The sequence below is a fragment of the Chelonia mydas genome, chromosome 6, assembly GCF_015237465.2.
Source record: "Chelonia mydas isolate rCheMyd1 chromosome 6, rCheMyd1.pri.v2, whole genome shotgun sequence".
Classification (NCBI taxonomy): Eukaryota; Metazoa; Chordata; order Testudines; family Cheloniidae; genus Chelonia; species Chelonia mydas.
In genome coordinates this window covers 54,130,716-54,148,063 of record NC_051246.2, presented here as the reverse complement: position 1 = coordinate 54,148,063, position 17,348 = coordinate 54,130,716, and the positions used below count along the sequence as shown (strand labels likewise).

General features: G+C 44.9%; 1 protein-coding gene across 5 annotated transcripts in view; it reads right to left on the bottom strand.

Moving 5' to 3' along the window:
• The window catches only part of PRR5L (proline rich 5 like), a 71,192-nt gene that overhangs the window by 7,860 nt on the left and 45,984 nt on the right, over positions 1-17,348 (bottom strand). For 3 of the 5 annotated variants that reach the window (XM_007055238.4, XM_043549028.1, XM_043549029.1), the window contains 3 exons: positions 13,276-13,367; positions 9,375-9,515; positions 4,648-4,774 (listed from right to left, as the gene is read on the bottom strand). In XM_007055238.4, coding sequence (XP_007055300.1) covers positions 4,648-4,774; positions 9,375-9,515; positions 13,276-13,367 — 360 coding nt within the window. Of the gene's footprint in view, positions 1-1,465; positions 1,607-4,647; positions 4,775-9,374; positions 9,516-13,275; positions 13,368-17,348 lie in introns of all 5 variants that reach the window. The other 2 variants (XR_006291657.1, XM_037900057.2) reach the window with 2 other exon arrangements.

Genomic DNA, 17,348 nt, shown 5'->3' with positions numbered 1-17,348 from the left:
TGGCTCAGGTTTCAAGGGTGAAACCTGTGTATTATGAACTGTAACATCCAGTGGGGTGAGAAAACTGCTTGATCTAAATACTGTCTAATGTCTTACAAGTTTAAGATTTAGATTGTGTGCTTATTTTGTTTTCTTTGGTAACTAATTGTGACTTTTTGCCTATCACTTATAATCACTTAAAATCTATCTTTTGTAGTCAAAACTTGTTTTACTATGGAGAATTAAGGGGGAACTAGGGCATAAGCAGCTTTGGGAGTGCCAACTGGCAGAAATGTAGGCACCTACAGGGTCAGGTGGCAGGGTTAAAATGGAAGTTTTGAAAATGTCAGTGGCACCTAAAGGAGGATCTAGGCCTCAGTTCCCTGACTGTGAAATGGGGGATAACAGCTCTTCTCTACCACACAGGGGTGTTGTGAGGTAAATAAATATATTAGAGATTGTGGTGGGCTCAGATACTAATGTAATCAGGGCCACACATGTACTCCAGAAGGGATCACACCGTAACAAGTGCTGGAAAGGAACTAACTCTGCCCTACTATGAAAGAAGCTAGAATAATTCTTTGCCCATGTCTGTACCAGGAAATGGGTAGCCTCAAATTACAGCTGAGAGGAAGAGAGAGCAGTGGATTCACCTGGGCAGATGATGTGTGGAGAGGTGCTAAAAATAGACAGAGGGCAGGGAGTTTGGTGGCCCTCAGTTGAAACAAGGCTGATCTCCTCTTGGCCAGACTGAGGAATTAGTATGGCTGCCACCAGAATTTGTTAAACCTGATTAGACCAAGGGTCCAGCAAGTCTAATATTGCCACCAATGGTGGCAAACGTACTTCAGCCCATTTTGCTTTGTTCTCTCCTCAGCCGCACGCATTGCTCATTATGCAGCATGCCATCACATCAAATCCATAACAACCAGTCAATGCTAGTTGCAATGTACCTAGACAGTTGAGTATGGCTGTCATTCAGAGGAGTAAGAGAGAAGAAAATTCCTCCCTGGCCCCTCGAAGAGAGTACTAGAAGGTTCTCTGGAGCGCAAAGCAGAGTTCGGACATATGCGATGCCAGAGCCCTCACCTTACCCCTTCTGATCTTCAAAACTTTCCTGCGGGGCAAGACTCTAGAGTAAAAGGTGTTCTGGTTTTTCATTTCTAAAACTCAGTCACCCTAGCTTAGAGCCAAGGACTGAAAGCCAGGATGAGTTTGGGCTCAATCCCAGTGCAGCCAACTCGCTGTGCAGAAGGTGAAGGGAGCGCTGGCTGTGAGTATGGACAGCATTACTCATGGGCTTATAGGAGGTGATTCAAACCAGAAACAAGGCTGTATCTCACATCCTCTCAGAAGCCACACAAGATTCTGCCCTGAGGAAAGTCTCACAAATAGCTGAGCTGGAATTTTAGTTCACGTTTTATTTGTTAGGAGCGAAATAGGAACTTGAATGGGAGGTTTTTGGAGGGAATCTTTAGATACATACCCAGATGAACACTGACATTCCTGCCAGACAACCTCTCCATATTGGGTCAGTCACGCAGTTCCACCTGGTGGGAAGGCTTATCTTCTTCCCCATTTATAACGCAAACACTTGTTTTCTGGGGCAGCTGGATCCGGGATCAAGCTGTGGTTAAGTTATAAGGGACAGAACGACAAACAGGAAGGGGGGGGTGGGGAGTGGGTAAGGCAAGAGCAGCAAAAGAGAACTTGAAAGACTAAGGGAGGCTAATCTCTAACAGAGTGTTGTTGCCAAGATCCAGCCGCATTCACAGTGACAGTAGGCAGATTGACAACCCTGGAGGCTGAAGTCCTTTCTTTACCTATAGCAGGGGCCTGGCCCGTGCAAACTTCCTTACCTCAAAAAAACCAAACAAACCAACCCAGTTTTATTCCCTAATCCTAACCTGGAAGATCCAGCTCTAGGGAGAAGAGGTTAATTCAGGCTCAACAGCCCTTTTATTCAGTCCTTGGCTTCTGTTGAGAATGCAAGTAGACCCAGAGTCCAACTAATCATTTCGCAGAGACTACTACAGTGCTACCCAATGACATGGACCCCTCTGGATTTCACAGCTGTTATGCTGCACATTGAGAGCCCAGATTGCTACCTCTTGGCTCTTCCAGAACCAGAGAGAGAAGAGCCTGCAGACTAGGGAGAGGGTTTTGCAAAATGTGTGCGTGCTTTTAAAATGCCAAGATAATCTGGGGAAGAGTTCTGCTCTACTGCCAATATTGTGTAATGAAAACACAAGTTTTCCCTTCTTCTTTTTCCCTGCCTGTTCAGAAAAGGAAGGGGCTGGAGCAAAAGGGAAAAACAAACAAGTTAACAGCAACTAAATCAAAGTAAACACAATGATTTTAAGTGCACAAACTTTACAAGGCCAGATTGGGTTTAACTGGTTTTTATGACACTAGCTGCTTTTTTATTTGGCAGGAAACAAGATGGCTAGAAACTTTTACAGGAGTCAGGTGGCTACACTTCAAACTATTCCAGCAGTATGCAAATCCCCATAAGCGACCGGACACGCAGACCCATCAGGTCAACACTCGTGGGGTAAGGGTTAATCATCTAGGACAAGCAGTCTGTACAATGATCAGGTTTGCATTTGGAACTGCAGGTGAATTAACCACTTCTAGCTTCATGAATGGATGTAACAAGGATTGAACAATATAGTGAATATTTGCTAATTTGTCCAACATCCCCATTTTATTGAGGAAGGGAGGAACAAAAGGCCCATAGAAATAACTCACCTAAAGGTCACACAGTGAGTCTGTGATAGAGCCAGGATGGAGGCCAAGTCCCAGTCAGGTGCCATAACCACAAGGCTCTCTTTTCTCCCCTGCTCTAGAGACTGAGGATGAGGGGCTTTGTGTCTCCAGATCCTATTGAGGTTCCTGTGACAGATTTGGAAATTTCCTGCAATATCCTTAAATGGCCTTACTCTATTAAATTTACGTATTATCACAGGCCAGGATTGTATGTAACTTCTCTAGTGGGAGACGTGACAGAAACAAGAGCTGGGAGTTCAAAGTACTACACTGAAAATGGGTCAAACAAGTATGGACTTTGGGGACAATAAATGTTAAGTAGATTTCCTGGGGAAGTCCTACGGAGAAGTTAATGCAAATTCCCCAACCCCATTTATGCAAAAACCCAGCCTTTTGAAGCTATGCCATGAGGAAAGGGTCATTGTCTCCAGATTACTTGTTACAGAAGGCCAAGATCAAAGGCCCAAGCTGTACAAAGAAATGGCTGATGTGCCCAGACTTTGTTCTGGTTCTGGATCTAAGAGGTATATGGACTTGTAACCATAGGGAAAACCCAGTTGTGAGTTTGAACCTATCCAACCCTGAGGTTGGAGTTGAGGATGACCTCTGGTTAGCTAGCACGCATTTAGGAATTCGTATTGTTATTATGTGTTTTCTCTGTAATGCTTTTACCTTAAGAATAAATGTGCTTGCTTAGAGGAGCTGTGTGGTAACTTATAACTGAGGGCAACACACCAATCTTAGTCCTCAGAGAGAAACAAAACACAGATGCTGGCCTTTTCAGACAATATGGCTTACTGCGGATATCACAGTCTAATATAAGGAGCAGAGTTGCGCAGTCTTAAAATTCCAAGAGAGAGTCAGACACAGGTTTCTACCAAAAGAGATGATGGCTGGGAGCTGGAAGCCTAAATTGGGTGCTGTTGAGGAACCACAGAGGGGGAATATAGGCGTAGTTACCCTGAAACTGTGACCCTTTTCTAAAATGAGGCCTATCATCTATGACATGCTACAAACTGAACGGGGGGGGAGCTTTTTTATACCATCCCTTTGGTTACAAAGTCAGATTGTGATCTTTCACTCCTGGTAGTTCTGCCTTCTCCTGAAAGCCAGGATCCAGAGCTGGGCTTCTAGAGCATGGTAACCCATTGGAGAGATTCCTTTTCTAGAGGAATGTCTCCTGGAGTCACAGCATACCCTCACTCAGAGTGTGGTGCTCTAGATAGCCACCTAAGTAGTCTAGACCTAAACCACCCCTTTTTGTTCACAATCTTTGGGGTAGCTTTTCTTGCCCAGAAACCCCAGGAAGTGAACACAAAAAGACAGTAGAAAATCTCTGTAAGAGAAACTTAACCATTGAGAACCAATACCTGGAAACTCATTGCCTTAGGAATATGGCAGATCTATCAGCTACTCCAGGAACTGAGGGGGGACAGGAGAACACTGGCAACTGGAAGTGGTTGTGGAGTCAGGGGATCAGGTAGAAGAGGGAGGAGGTGAGTGTTGAAGGAGGAGGGATCAGATCTCGTGTTGGGCAAGGGGGTGAGCAATCTAAAAGCCAAGATGCTGGAAATAAATGAATGCGGTGGCAGCTTTTAATCATTCCACCCACAGGAGCAACCTGAGAGTGGGGAGTGTTGTGGGGTTTCATTACAGCTCACTGTGGCATGGGAAAAGATTAAAGCCTTTCACATGTGCATAAATTACATCCAGGGCTGTATTGATCGGAATCCACCTGGGGACATTTTAACCTTTGATTCTCTCTCTCGCTCTCTCTCATGGAGCTGTGCATCTGTCAGTTCCCATCTCTGTCTGGCACAACTGCACATTTCCTTACATTAACCAGTGGAGGTGCCTGAACAAGAGGATTTACATCAGCTTCAGTGTGGCATGTCTTACCGAGTGCGCAGGTGCCGCCAGGGAAGCTATGATCCTCACACAAGCCCAGGTATGGAGAGACCACCTGTTTGACCAGCTCTTCCAGCAGTACGTAGCCCTTGCTGGGGCCTGTAGGTTCATGGACACCCTGCAATTCAAGCATCAAAGCAAATGTGTCATCACACGACTACACAGCTTCCAGTCACATATTCTGGGGTTTACTTCCCCAGAATGCCTGGGATCTACTTCCAGTTCTAAGGCAGTAGATACATAGCTCTGGTCTACACTATTTTGAGTTGAGGAGTTGAGGTCGAATTTAGCAGCGTTAAATCGATTTAACCCTGCACCCGCCCACACGACGAAGCCCTTTTTTTTTTTTTACTTAAAGGGCTCTTAAAATCGATTTCCTCACTCCATCCCCGACAAGGGGATTAGCGCTGAAATCGGCCTTGCTGGGTCGAATTTGGGGTACTGTGGAAGCAATTAGACGGTACTGGCCTCCGGGAGCTATCCCAGAGTGCTCCATTGTGACCGCTCTGGACAGCACTCTCAACTCAGATGCACTGGCCAGGTAGACAGGAAAAGGCCCGCGAACTTTTGAATTTCAATTTCCTGTTTGGCCAGCGTGGCAAGCTGCAGGTGAGTGCAGTGCTCATCAGCAGAGGTGACCATGCAGAGCTCATCAGCAGAAGTGACCATGATGGAGTCCCAGAATCACAAAAGAGCTCCAGCATGGACTGAACGGGAGGTACGGGATCTGATCGCTGTATGGGGAGAGGAATCCGTGCTATCAGAACTCTGTTCCAGTTTTCAAAATGCCAAAACATTTGTCAAAATCTCCCAGGGCATGAAGGACAGAGGCCATAACAGGGACCCGAAGCAGTGCTGCATGAAACTTAAGAAGCTGAGGCAAGCCTACCAGAAAACCAGAGAGGCAAACGGCCGCTCTGGGTCAGAGCCCCAAACATGCCGCTTCTATGATGAGCTGCATGCCATTTTAGGGGGTTCAGCCACCACTACCCCAGCTGTGTTGTTTGACTCCTTCAATGGAGATGGAGGCAACACGGAAGCAGGTTTTGGGGACGAGGAAGATGATGATGATGAAGTTGTAGGTAGCTCACAGCAAGCAAGCGGAGAAACCGGTTTTCCCGACAGCCAGGAAATGTTTCTCACCCTGGACCTGGAGCCAGTACCCCCCGAACCCACCCAAGGCTGCCTCCCGGACCCGCCAGGCGGAGAAGGGACCTTTGGTGAGTGTATCTTTTAAAATACTATACATGGTTTAAAAGCAAGCATGTTTAATGATTAATTTGCCCTGGCATTTGCGGCTCTCCTGGATGTACTCCCAAAGCCTTTGCAAAAGGTTTCTGGGGAGGGCAGCCTTATTCCGTCCACCATGGTAGGACACTTTACCACTCCAGGCCAGTAGCACGTACTCGGGAATCATTGTAGAACAAAGCATTGCAGTGTATGTTTGCTGGCATTCAAACAACATCCGTTCTGTATCTCTCTGTGTTATCCTCAAGAGAGTGATAGCATTCATGGTCACCTGGTTGAAATAGGGTGCTTTTCTTAAGGGGACATGCAGAGATGCCTGTTTCTGCTGGGCTGTTTGCCTGTGGCTGAACAGAAATGGTCCCCGCTGTTAGCCACGGGAAGGGGGAAGGGGGGAGGGGCTAGCCACGTGGTGGGGGGAGGCAAAATGCGACCTTGTAACGAAAGCACATGTGCTATGTATGTAATGTTAACAGCAAGGTTTACCGTGAAAGAGTGTACCCATTGTTCTATAAAATGTGTCTTTTTAAATACCACTGTCCCTTTTTTTCTCTCCACCAGCTGCATGTGTTTCAAGGATCATAGGATCTTCTCCTTCCCAGAGGCTAGTGAAGATTAGAAGGCAGAAAAAACCCACTCGTGATGAAATGTTCTCTGAGCTCATGCTGTCCTCCCACACTGACATAGCACAGACGAATGCATGGAGGCAGACAATGTCAGAGTGCAGGAAAGCACAAAATGACCGGGAGGACAGGTGGCGGGCTGAGGAGAGTAAGTGGTGGGCTGAAGAGAGGGCTGAAGCTGAAAGGTGGTGGCAGCGTGATGAGAGGAGGCAGGATTCAATGCTGAGGCTGCTGGAGGATCAAACTAATTCAAATCAACAAAGGGGGTGGCTTTACATCAAGGAGAAACAAAAACAACTGTCACACAGAATGGCCCCCTCAAGGATTGAACTCAAAACCTTGGGTTTAGTAGGCCAATGCTCAACCCACCAAGCTATCCCTCACTCTGGTATTTCAGGCAGGACTGAATCTTCATTAAAGTTTTCAAGGTGCCCCTGACAGACCTCACCAAAACAATTGTTGGCCGTTGATTTCATGGAGGGAGGGGGAAGCAAATGAATACAAAACAAATCTGATCTATTTCTTGTTTTGATCCACTCCATCTATCTTTTACATCTTTGGCTGGCAGCAGCCGGTGCAGTAGAACTGCAAGTCATCCACATCTCTTGGCTGCTCGGCAGAAGATGGTACAATAGGACTGCCTGCAGGACTAAAGAGAATGACCTGGTCGAGTCACTCCTAATTTAGTCCCTGCGCCCATGTCTGCCCAGGCGCTCCTGACCGACTTTACCGAGGCAGCCAGGAGCACCTCGGACACGATGAGGATGTTTTTCAGGCCTATTTGCACCGTCTGCTGCCACAAGGCAATGGGTTGCTGCTGCTGTGTAGCAATGCAGTACCACGTCTGCCAGCACCCAGGAGACATACGATGACAATGAGCTGAGCGGGCTCCATGCTTGCCGTGGTATGGAGTCTGCACAGGTAACTCAGGAAAAAAGGCGCGAAATGATTGTCTGCCGTTGCTTTCACAGAGGGAGAGAGGGAGGGAGGGCCTGATGACATGTACCCAGAACCACCTGCGACAATGTTTTTTGCCCCATCAGGCATTGGGATCTCAACCCAGAATTCCAATGGGCAGCAGAGACTGCGGGAACTGTGGGATAGCTACCCACAGTGTAACACTCCGGAAGTCAACACTAGCCTCGGTACTGTGGCAGCACTCCGCCGAGTTAATGCACTTAGAGCATTTTGTGTGGGGACACACACAATCGACTATATAAAAACGATTTCTAAAACACCGACTTCTATAAATTCGACCTAATTTTGTAGTGTAGACATACCCATACATGGGGATATTTATAGCAGAATTATACCACTGAAGTTATACCAGTATAAGTCCACGTGTAAACATCTTATTCTGGAACAAGAGTGCCTTTATGACACTTAGCAACATAATCTAAACCAGAAAAAGGTACTCTTCATGTATGGACGCACTTATTCTGCAAGAAAAATGCCTTTTTCTGATTTAGCTTATGTTGCAAAGCATCATAAAGACCCTAGTCTTCCAGAATAAGAGTGTCCACTATATCAGTATAACTATAGTAGTATAATTATACTGGTAAAGTTCTGCCAGTAAATTTCCCTATAAATATAAATCCTTACATTGACTTGGGCAAATCGCTGCCCCTCCCTGAACTGGAACTGTGAGTCACCACCCCTCTCTTCTCCTTCCTTTCCCTGTAAAGCTAACCTATCTAACCCAAGTGTTTGATGATAGAAACTCATTATAGATTTCTACCGTTTTCTTGCAAAGACTAGCTAAGCCTTTCTCCTTTTAGTGATGGCATAAATTCCTCACTCTGGCAATTGCCCCTCCACACTCCCAACCTTCTTTTCCTAAAATCTTTAAAAGGGAAATTCAACCTTCACTCGGATGGCTCCTGTTAGCACCACTTGGGTTACAATAATTATGGTTGGAAAACTAAAAGTGCTTAGGTAAACACAAGCTTAGCCACTTTCCACACTGATTGTGCCTCAGAAATTTTAATTGCTGTTGGTTTTTCTGTCTCTCTCCTTTTAAAGGAAAAAAAAATTCATGGAAACTGTAGAGAAATAAAACCCAGAGGAGCCTACATAAAGGTCTGGAATCTGGATATTTTCCATGGTTTCCACATCAGGCTGTATGGGATGACACAGCTGGTACACTTGGATTCGCAGATCAATACATGGAAGATTTTGTTCCTGTTCCCTTGAGGTTTGGATGGGTAGGCTGGTTCCCTTAGAACATTTGTGTTGCTTGAGAGGGACCCTTGGAAGATCTATAGCCCATTGCCTGCTGCCAAGGGTACTCCTCCCATCAATGCTCTTCCCCTCACAGGCATAGCTGAACCCCAGCTCAACTCCCTCCCTAGCTTAGAAAGCCTGAATTAGGAGTTAATAGCCAGTGCTCATCAGATTCCATTGTCTCTTGTGAGTGAGAGAGAGCATTCCCCTGTCAGTGTAAAGCTGTTGAACTAGAAGAACTTGTATATGTGGGTCACAAGTATGAGAATTGTAAACAGAAGTGAAAGGCATTTGGAGATGCTCTAAGATACATGGGTAAGTGAAGCAAGAGCACTGGGACTTCTCAGTCACCAAGGGAAAAGCCCCAAGACCCCAGAGTTTGGTTCATTTCCTTCCCATTGGGACAGCTTGACCCCCTCCCATCCGTTTGCTCCGGAAACTCAAGCCACAATGCCTAATTTTCAGTTTAGTTCATCTTCCCCAAAATAACACACACAACTCCTTCCCCAGCCTCATCATCCCGACTGGTTTTCCTCTTTCCAGGGGCAATATGAATTGGTAGCTGTGACATGTGCATGCATGGGTGAGAGACAGATAGAAGGAGAAAAAAGAAAGGAAACTCCCTACCTGGAGAACCAGCAGCATCTGGACAATGGAAGCTGGGAGCTTTGTTTGGACGAGAGGAAGAATCTCTTCCAACTTCACCTTTAATAAGACCAAGTCTCTGAAGCCGAGCAGGGCAATCTGGCGGATAGTCAATTCCTGACCCTGAAAAAATACAGTTCGGAAATGTGCGTGTGCATAACGTGCGCGCACACACACACAAAGACACTCTTGCAAATTATTGTTGTGTGCTGTTATGGTAGAGCACCCATTAGCTGCTCAGCCTCATGATTCCTTGTACTGTTGAGTGGCCTATCTAGAGAGCACCTTTCCTGCCCCATTTCTAATCGATGAGTGACAGACCTCCTGAAGCCCATGACTGGTGACAGTCATGCAAAGAATGAGCCATGATCTCAGTAGAAAATGACACTTATTCACAAAACCCAAACCACTATCTTGGTTGTGATTAGGATTAGCAGTCTGAAGCCCAGGACTGGTACAGCCACTGTTGTGTTGCTGGTCAGACTTGAAGCACATTGGCTATGCTGGGAGGCGATGAATTTGTATAGCATGCACCTAAACTATATCTGCTTCTAGTCTGTGTCAGACCCCACACTGAACACCAACATTTAGCGTTGGAAATTGCAAACAAAAATACAATTTAATTAATTATTATGTTTACTATTCACTTCGGGCCAGAGCCAGGCCCTGTCCAATTCTTTCCACTGACAGTGAGGAAAGCAACAGCTTTGGCTTTCCAGTGTGACTGGGTTAAAGGAGGGTTCTGTTTTCATTTTCAACATTAATGATAGGGCTCCTGTAAAGGTTTAACAGATGAAAATGTTGAAATATTTCACAGCATATTTAAACACAACTGAACTCAGTCCAACATTCCAGCATCACAGTAACCTAGTGCTATGCCTAACACGCTCAACACAGTCTACTATACCATTAAACTAACTGCAGCTAAGATTTCACTGCTCAAACTTTCTTCCCGTCCCTCCCCAATGCTTTCCAGTGTGGAGTCTCTCCCCCTCTCTCCTGAGGGAATTAAACTCTGCCCTATATTCTGCTTCAGGATCCATAACACACACACACACACACACACACAAGCAAATTTCTGACTGGAGGGAATGAACACCAGTTAACCATAAATTTAGAATGGGGTTAATGTTGCAATTAACTGCTAAATCAATATGCAAATACCTTAAGACCTATTGGCCTGGCCATTTTATGAGTGTTGTGCTCTTTTAAGACATCCAAATGCTTGTTTGAGAATGCCACGTGTAAAGAGGAGCTGCACAAAGCTGTGAAATGTATCTCAGCAATAACATGACACTTTTTTTCCATTTATGCCGATCGTCCAATTTAATCCAACTAATTTACTATCTCAGTTAAAAACAACATCCCATAGAAAACAGAAAGATATGATCTCATTTTTCTTCCCAAGCGCAGCAGAGCTGTCACTCACTAACTCAGTGAGAGCAGTGTGACTTGTATAAACTGTTTGCATGTAGTTGGCAATTTAGGGGACTGGATGTCTTAGAGTCATACCTAGGTCACAGGTTCAAACCTAGCTGAAGTTGTTAGTGACCAGAAGTCACTTCCATATGATGGAGGTTCAGTAGCTTATGGTTGAAGGGTTCAGTTACATTCCATGTGGACACTTGTGCCCATCACAAAAGCCACAATGACACCTTTAATGGCATTTGCAGTAAAAAAAAGTCACAGGCTGAATGGGTCCGAAGACTGACAGAACCCTCTCACCCAAAGACATGATTCCTCCAGAACAGAATCATCTTTGGTGAGGGAAATTTGCAGTGCCACATGTGTGGATAAATACAGTTTATACAGGTTGGGAGCGTGGAGGGGCAATTGCCAGAGTGAGGAATTTATGCCATCACTAAAAGGAGAAAGCTAGTCTTTGCAAGAAAACTGCAGGGAGAGGAGGCTGTTCTTGTTATTAAGGCACTGGATTCAGAGTTCAGTGATCTGGATTCAGTCCCCAGATCTACCACCAATTTCCTGTGTGATTGTGGCAAGTCACTTAGACACTCTGTGCCTCAGCTCTTCATCGGTAAAATGAGAATAGTACTTCTCTAACTCAAAAGGAAGATGCAAAGATATGTTTACGAGGTACTCTGATACTACTGGGATGTATGCCTTAGGAAAGAGTAAACATAAATAAAATACAAAGGATCTCGATTTCCTTCATATCATTACTTCAAAAAGTCACAAAGTTCTGCAGTAACTTTTGTTCAGTTTCTCATTATTGAGACACCGTATAGCAGGAAAGAGATTTTCTCTGGAGCCATTAGTGGAAAAGGGTGTCACGACTAAACAACATAGTATCACTTTTTCTATAGCCAGGAGAGCTATTCAAATACAAGGAGAGCAGAAACAACTCCCAATAAAATAGACAGAAAGATTCTTCTCCTCAAGGAGTTTAGTACATTAAAAACCAGGTTTCAGCATCTCACCCTGCTAAATTAGGTCACTCCATGTCTCCAGAGTATGCGCACACATGAACAAGGGCGCACACATAGCACAAAGAGTAAAAAGACTTCTCAGTTGCACAATTTAATCTGTACCCCACCCCCCAAACACACATACCTTCTAGCATCTGCAGCAAGTACAGCCAGGAGAGAGTAAAACAAATATATTGGAACGGTTAGCAATCTTCTTTAGATAAGTTCTCTCAGCCGCTTTTAGGAAATGCCAACTTTAATAATTAGGAAAGGGCAACCTTCAAATTTCACCTGCTGACTTTCAAGCGATAAAAGGAAAAATCAAATGTATCTAGAGTCTGGTTCTCCAGGAGCAGAGACAGGCCAAAAGGGAAGACCTAACATTTCTAAGAATTTCATTCTATAGAGAAGATGTGCTTTTGGTGCCTTTTCAGACCCACTCCTTCCCCCGCCTCCCTCATGACTGGCGAGACGTTATAAACATTCTATTTGTCAATAGCTCCTCAACAGTTAGGACTGCTGGTGCTGGAAATCCTGACCAAAACTATTATTATTTGTATTACCGTAGCACCTAGGAGCCCTAAGTCATGAGCCAGGACCCTATAGCACTAGGCACTGTACACAGAGAACAAAAAGACAGTCCCTGCCCCCAAAAGGTTTACAGTCTAAGCAAATTGAAGAAGTATAATACAGATTTAAAATCGAACCTCCTTCAGGAATCCTACACTTGGCTGCTTAGCCTTGTAAACGGGACTTAGAGAGAAACCAGAGTGATGTCACTTATCTGCGCAGGTACTGTACATATATGGCCACTCACCACAAAAGCATCTGAGACCCAGGGAGACATTTTCAAAGGCACAAATGACAGTTAAAGTCTTCTGATTAAAGTCAGTGGGAATTAGAAATCTTTCATACGCGCCTTTACAAATTTCTCCCCTAGTCTAGACCCAGGATTTGCCCCGGTGACAGCCAGTCATTGGAATAGCTGTGCCAGTGCTATCCCCTGATGCAGACAGGCAAAGCCACTACTTGCAGTGATGGAGCTAAAGCTACTGCAATGACTAAAGAACTAATGACAATAATTGGGACAAATCCTCAGTCTAAACAAGACCCAAGTACAGTCCTGTTGTATCAGTGCTTAAGCACTGTTTAAACTCCACCATAGACAGGCTCCTAACAGCTAGAGAGGACAGGACCAAACAGGATTCAAAACATTGTGCTCTCCCTTAGGTTAGCTAGTTTATCACACTAGTTCCATTTACATAGTTCACTAGGACAAACGTCACTAAGAGCCCATTTGGCCCAAACCATGGTTTAAAGTTTTTTAAACCTGGTCCTCCAGCAGAGATGGAGACTTATTTGCTGCAGGGAGAGAAGGGAAGCACAAGGGTCCATTAAGCAGGTACTGTATTTGCATTCCCTCCCCATCTCCCAGACTATATTTTAATCAGGTTTACCTGGACAGGGTAGAATATTGCCTGGAGCGTGGGAAGGGTCTCTGTGAAGAAGTGATCCCAAATTTCAGACAGGATATCAATGCGATCCTCACCTAAAAGCACAGGAATTTGGAGGGAGAAAAACCCTTTAGCAATTAGGACACTACAATCAGGTTCAAATGTCCCAGTGCTCTTTACCTTTCTAGGTGAATATCACAAACCTGCCTCATTTAGGGTCTCCTACCCCAAAGCAGAAAAGTCTTGGCAGCTTTAGCTGAATTTTGCTTTGTATTTGTTCACAGCAAAAAGGTGAGGGGGCATAAATCTATGATCAGAAACTGCTGAGTCCCTCCCAGCTCTAAGAACACAGTTCCCCATGAAATGTAAAACAGCCCAATTAAAGTAAAAGGGTGATACTGCTCCTTAGGCAATAGGGTCTATCTCCACGGGCCACGTATGTTGCAATTAAAAAGCACCTAATAAACATTAAGCTGATATTCCAGTATGGTCCCACTGAGCAGCCGTGAATGAAGCAGACAGGAGAGAGCCCAGAGGCTGAAGTCAGGGAGTCAATGCTGTACAGATACCTCTTTAACCAGCTACATTACCTCTGAGATTCTCCCTCCCCAAACATAGATCTAGAAGTCACAGAATTCAGCCACCCACCCACCTGTGTGACAAGCCACAAAGCCATAATGATGAGAGTGCCTCTTCTACTCAGAGAAGTTTTAAAGTTGGCAGCTCACAAGGTTCAACTGTTCCCATTGTATCCAGCCAGCCCCAACAAAAGCCCCAACTGTCACAAGTTTGGAAATTTAAAATAAATGTAGACTGAAAGTCATGCAACCCAGAACTCACATGGCAAGCACGTAGCTTTCATCACAAGGTGATGTATAAATGGTCATGCAATGGGTACATTTGATCATTTAGACGGAATATTTTTTTCTAACTCATGAATAAACTCAATTCACAAAGCTTCTTGTGTTTCTAAAAAAAGGTAAGGCTGAGATTTCCAAGCTGCCTAGTGGATCTGAACACCCAGTTTCCCATCCCCGACGCCAGTGGTTCTCAACCAGGGGTCCCGGGCCCCCTGCGGGGCAATGAGCAGGTTTCAGGGGGTCCGCCAAGCAGGGCTGGCATTAGACCCGCTGGGGCCAAGGGCAGAAAGCCAAAGCCCCACCAGGGGAGCTGAAGCCCGGGGCTCCAAGTCCCACCACCTGGGGCTGAAGCCAAAACCTGAGCAACTTAGCTTTGCAGGGCCCCCTGTGCCATGGGGCACCAGGCAATTGCCTTGCTTGCTACCCCCTAACGCCGGCCCTGGCTTTTATCTGCAGAAAACAAAGCCTTGGCTGGGATGATTTGATTGGGGATTGGTCCTGCTTTGAGCAGGGGGTTGGACTAGATGACCTCCTGAGGTCCCTTCCAACCCTGATATTCTATGATTCTATGAAAACCAGGTGTTGTGACACAGGTGGGCCGTGGAGTTTTTATAGCATGTTGGGGGGGCCACAGAAAGGAAAAGGTTGAGAACCCCTGCGCTAGGCGGCTTTGAAATCTCAGCATTAAACTTGTGTGTAGCAGCTCTATCAGTTCCTCACAGAGGGACTTATATTTAAGTTGCGTCTCACAAGAACATTATTTACCTGTACTGAAATGTTTTCAAAATGCAGGAAAATTCCAAAGACTTTGAGTTTTCATGTTTACTACTAACTGTTTCCCCTAGCATGACTGTAGCACACCTTACTTGTGATATAAGCCATCAGAAAGAGAATGTGCAACCGTAGGGCCTGAGTCTGCAAGCTTTACCTCCCCAGAGTAAAGGCCCCATTGACTTCAACAGGTTACAGGATCAGGTCCTATGTCTGCTTTTTAACCCCAACTGCAAGAATACACCAAAAAAATCATCCATCATCCACTGACAGAGCCATGCTTTATTCACACTGTCTGTAATGACAGGGAAGAGAGAAGTGGGACCCCGCTAAGCACTGAAGTGGATGGAGATTAAAGATAATGTAGGTATGGCCCAACCTAACCAAATACTTTGCTTTAGTTTTCAATAAGGGTAATGAGGAGCGTGGGGGCTGTGTCAGGGTGGCTAATGCGAACAAGGATATGAAAGTAGAAATTACCACATCCAAGGCGGAAGCCATTCTCAAACAGTTTAATAGGACCAAATCGGAGGACCCAGATAATCTCCATCCAAGAATATTAAAGGAACTGGCACATGAAACTGCAAACCCAATAGCAAGAATTTGTAATGCATCTGTAAACATGCGGGTAGTACCCTATGCCTGGAGAATTGCAAACATAGTATCTTTATTTAAGAACAGGGAAAAAAGGTGATCTGGCAAACTACAGGCCCATTATTTTTACCTCAATTGTTTGCAAGGTCTTAGAACAAATTTTGAAAGACAGAGTAGTTAAGGACATAGAGGTAAACAGTAATTGGGATAAAATACTAAATGTTTTTACAAAAAGTACATCATGCCACATCACCTTGATCTCCTTCTTTGAGAAGATAATGGATTTTTTAGATAAAGGAAATGCAGTAAAGATTTCAGTACAGTTCCACATGGGAAATTGTTAGTTAAACTGAAGAAAATGGGGATTAAAATGACAATCAAAAAGTGGGAGGAAACTGGTTTAAGGGGAGACTACAAGGTCATGATGAAAGGTGAACTATCAGGCTGGAGGGAGGTTACTAGTAGAGTTACTCAATGATCAGTCTTGGGACCAATCTTATTTAACATTTACATTAAATGACTTTGGCACAAAAAGTAGAAATGTGCTCATAAAATTTGTGGATGACACAAAGTTGAGAGGTATTGCCAGTACAGAGGAGGTCAGGACTATCATACAAGAAGATTTGGACAACCTTGAAAACTGAACTAATAGGAATGGGATGAAATTTAATACTGCAATAGTGAATTTAGGGACTACCACAAGAATTTTTGCTATAAGCTGGGGATGTAACAGTTGAAAGCAAAAGAGGAGGAGAAAGACCTGGGTGTATAAGCCACCAATGTGATGAAACCATGAAAAAGACCAATGTAATCCTAGGATGCATTAGATAAGGTATTTCCAGTAGAGATAGAGAAGTGTTATTACCATTATATAAGGTAGTGGTGAGACCTCACCTGGAATACTGTGTGCAGCTCTGGTCTGCCGTGTTTAAGAAAGATTAATTCAAACTGGAACGGGTGTAGAGAAGGGCTACTAGGATGATCTGAGGAATGGAGAACTTGCTTAATGAGAGGAGACTTAAGAAGTTAGGCTTGTTTAGCCTAACAAAAAGGAGGCTGAGGGAAGATATGATTGCTCTCTATTAATACATCAGAGGGAAACACCAGGGAGGGAGAGGAGTTGCTTAAGTTAAGGGCCAATGTTGGCATAAGAACAAAGGTATATAAACTGGCCATCAATAAGTTTTAGCTTGAAACTAGACATAGGTCATGTCTACACTACCAAACTTACAGCGGCACAGCTGTACTGATGCAGCTGCACTACTGTAAGATCGCTCATGTAGCCGCCCTATGCCAATGGGAGAGAGCTCCCCTGTCGACATAATTAAACTACCTAAACGAGCAGCAGTAGCTGTGTCAGCGGGAGAAGCCCTCCTGCCAGCATAGCGCTGTGCACGTAAGCTTTTATGCCAGCAAAATTTATGTCGCTCAGGGCAACATAAGTTTTGCTGACATAAGTGGCAGTGTAGACATGACCAAAGGGTTCTAACTATCAGAAGAGTGAAGTTTTGAATCAGCTTTCCAAGAGGAGTAGTTGGGGCAAAAAACCTAACTTTTTTCAAGTTTGATAAAAGGGATAGTATGATGAATTGCCTACAATGGCATGCGGGCCATGTGTGACTGCTATTAGCAAAAATCTGCAACGGCCAGAGATGGGATGCTAGACGGTGAGGGCTCTAAGTTATTACAGAGAATTCTGTCCCAGGTGTCTATCTGGTGGGTCTTGCCCACATGCTCAGGGTCTAATAGCCATGTTTGGGGTCGGGAAGGAATTTCCCCCCAGGTCAGATTGGCAGACTCCGGAGGTAGGGGTGACGGGATGTTTGCCTCCCTGTCAGCATGGGGCACAGG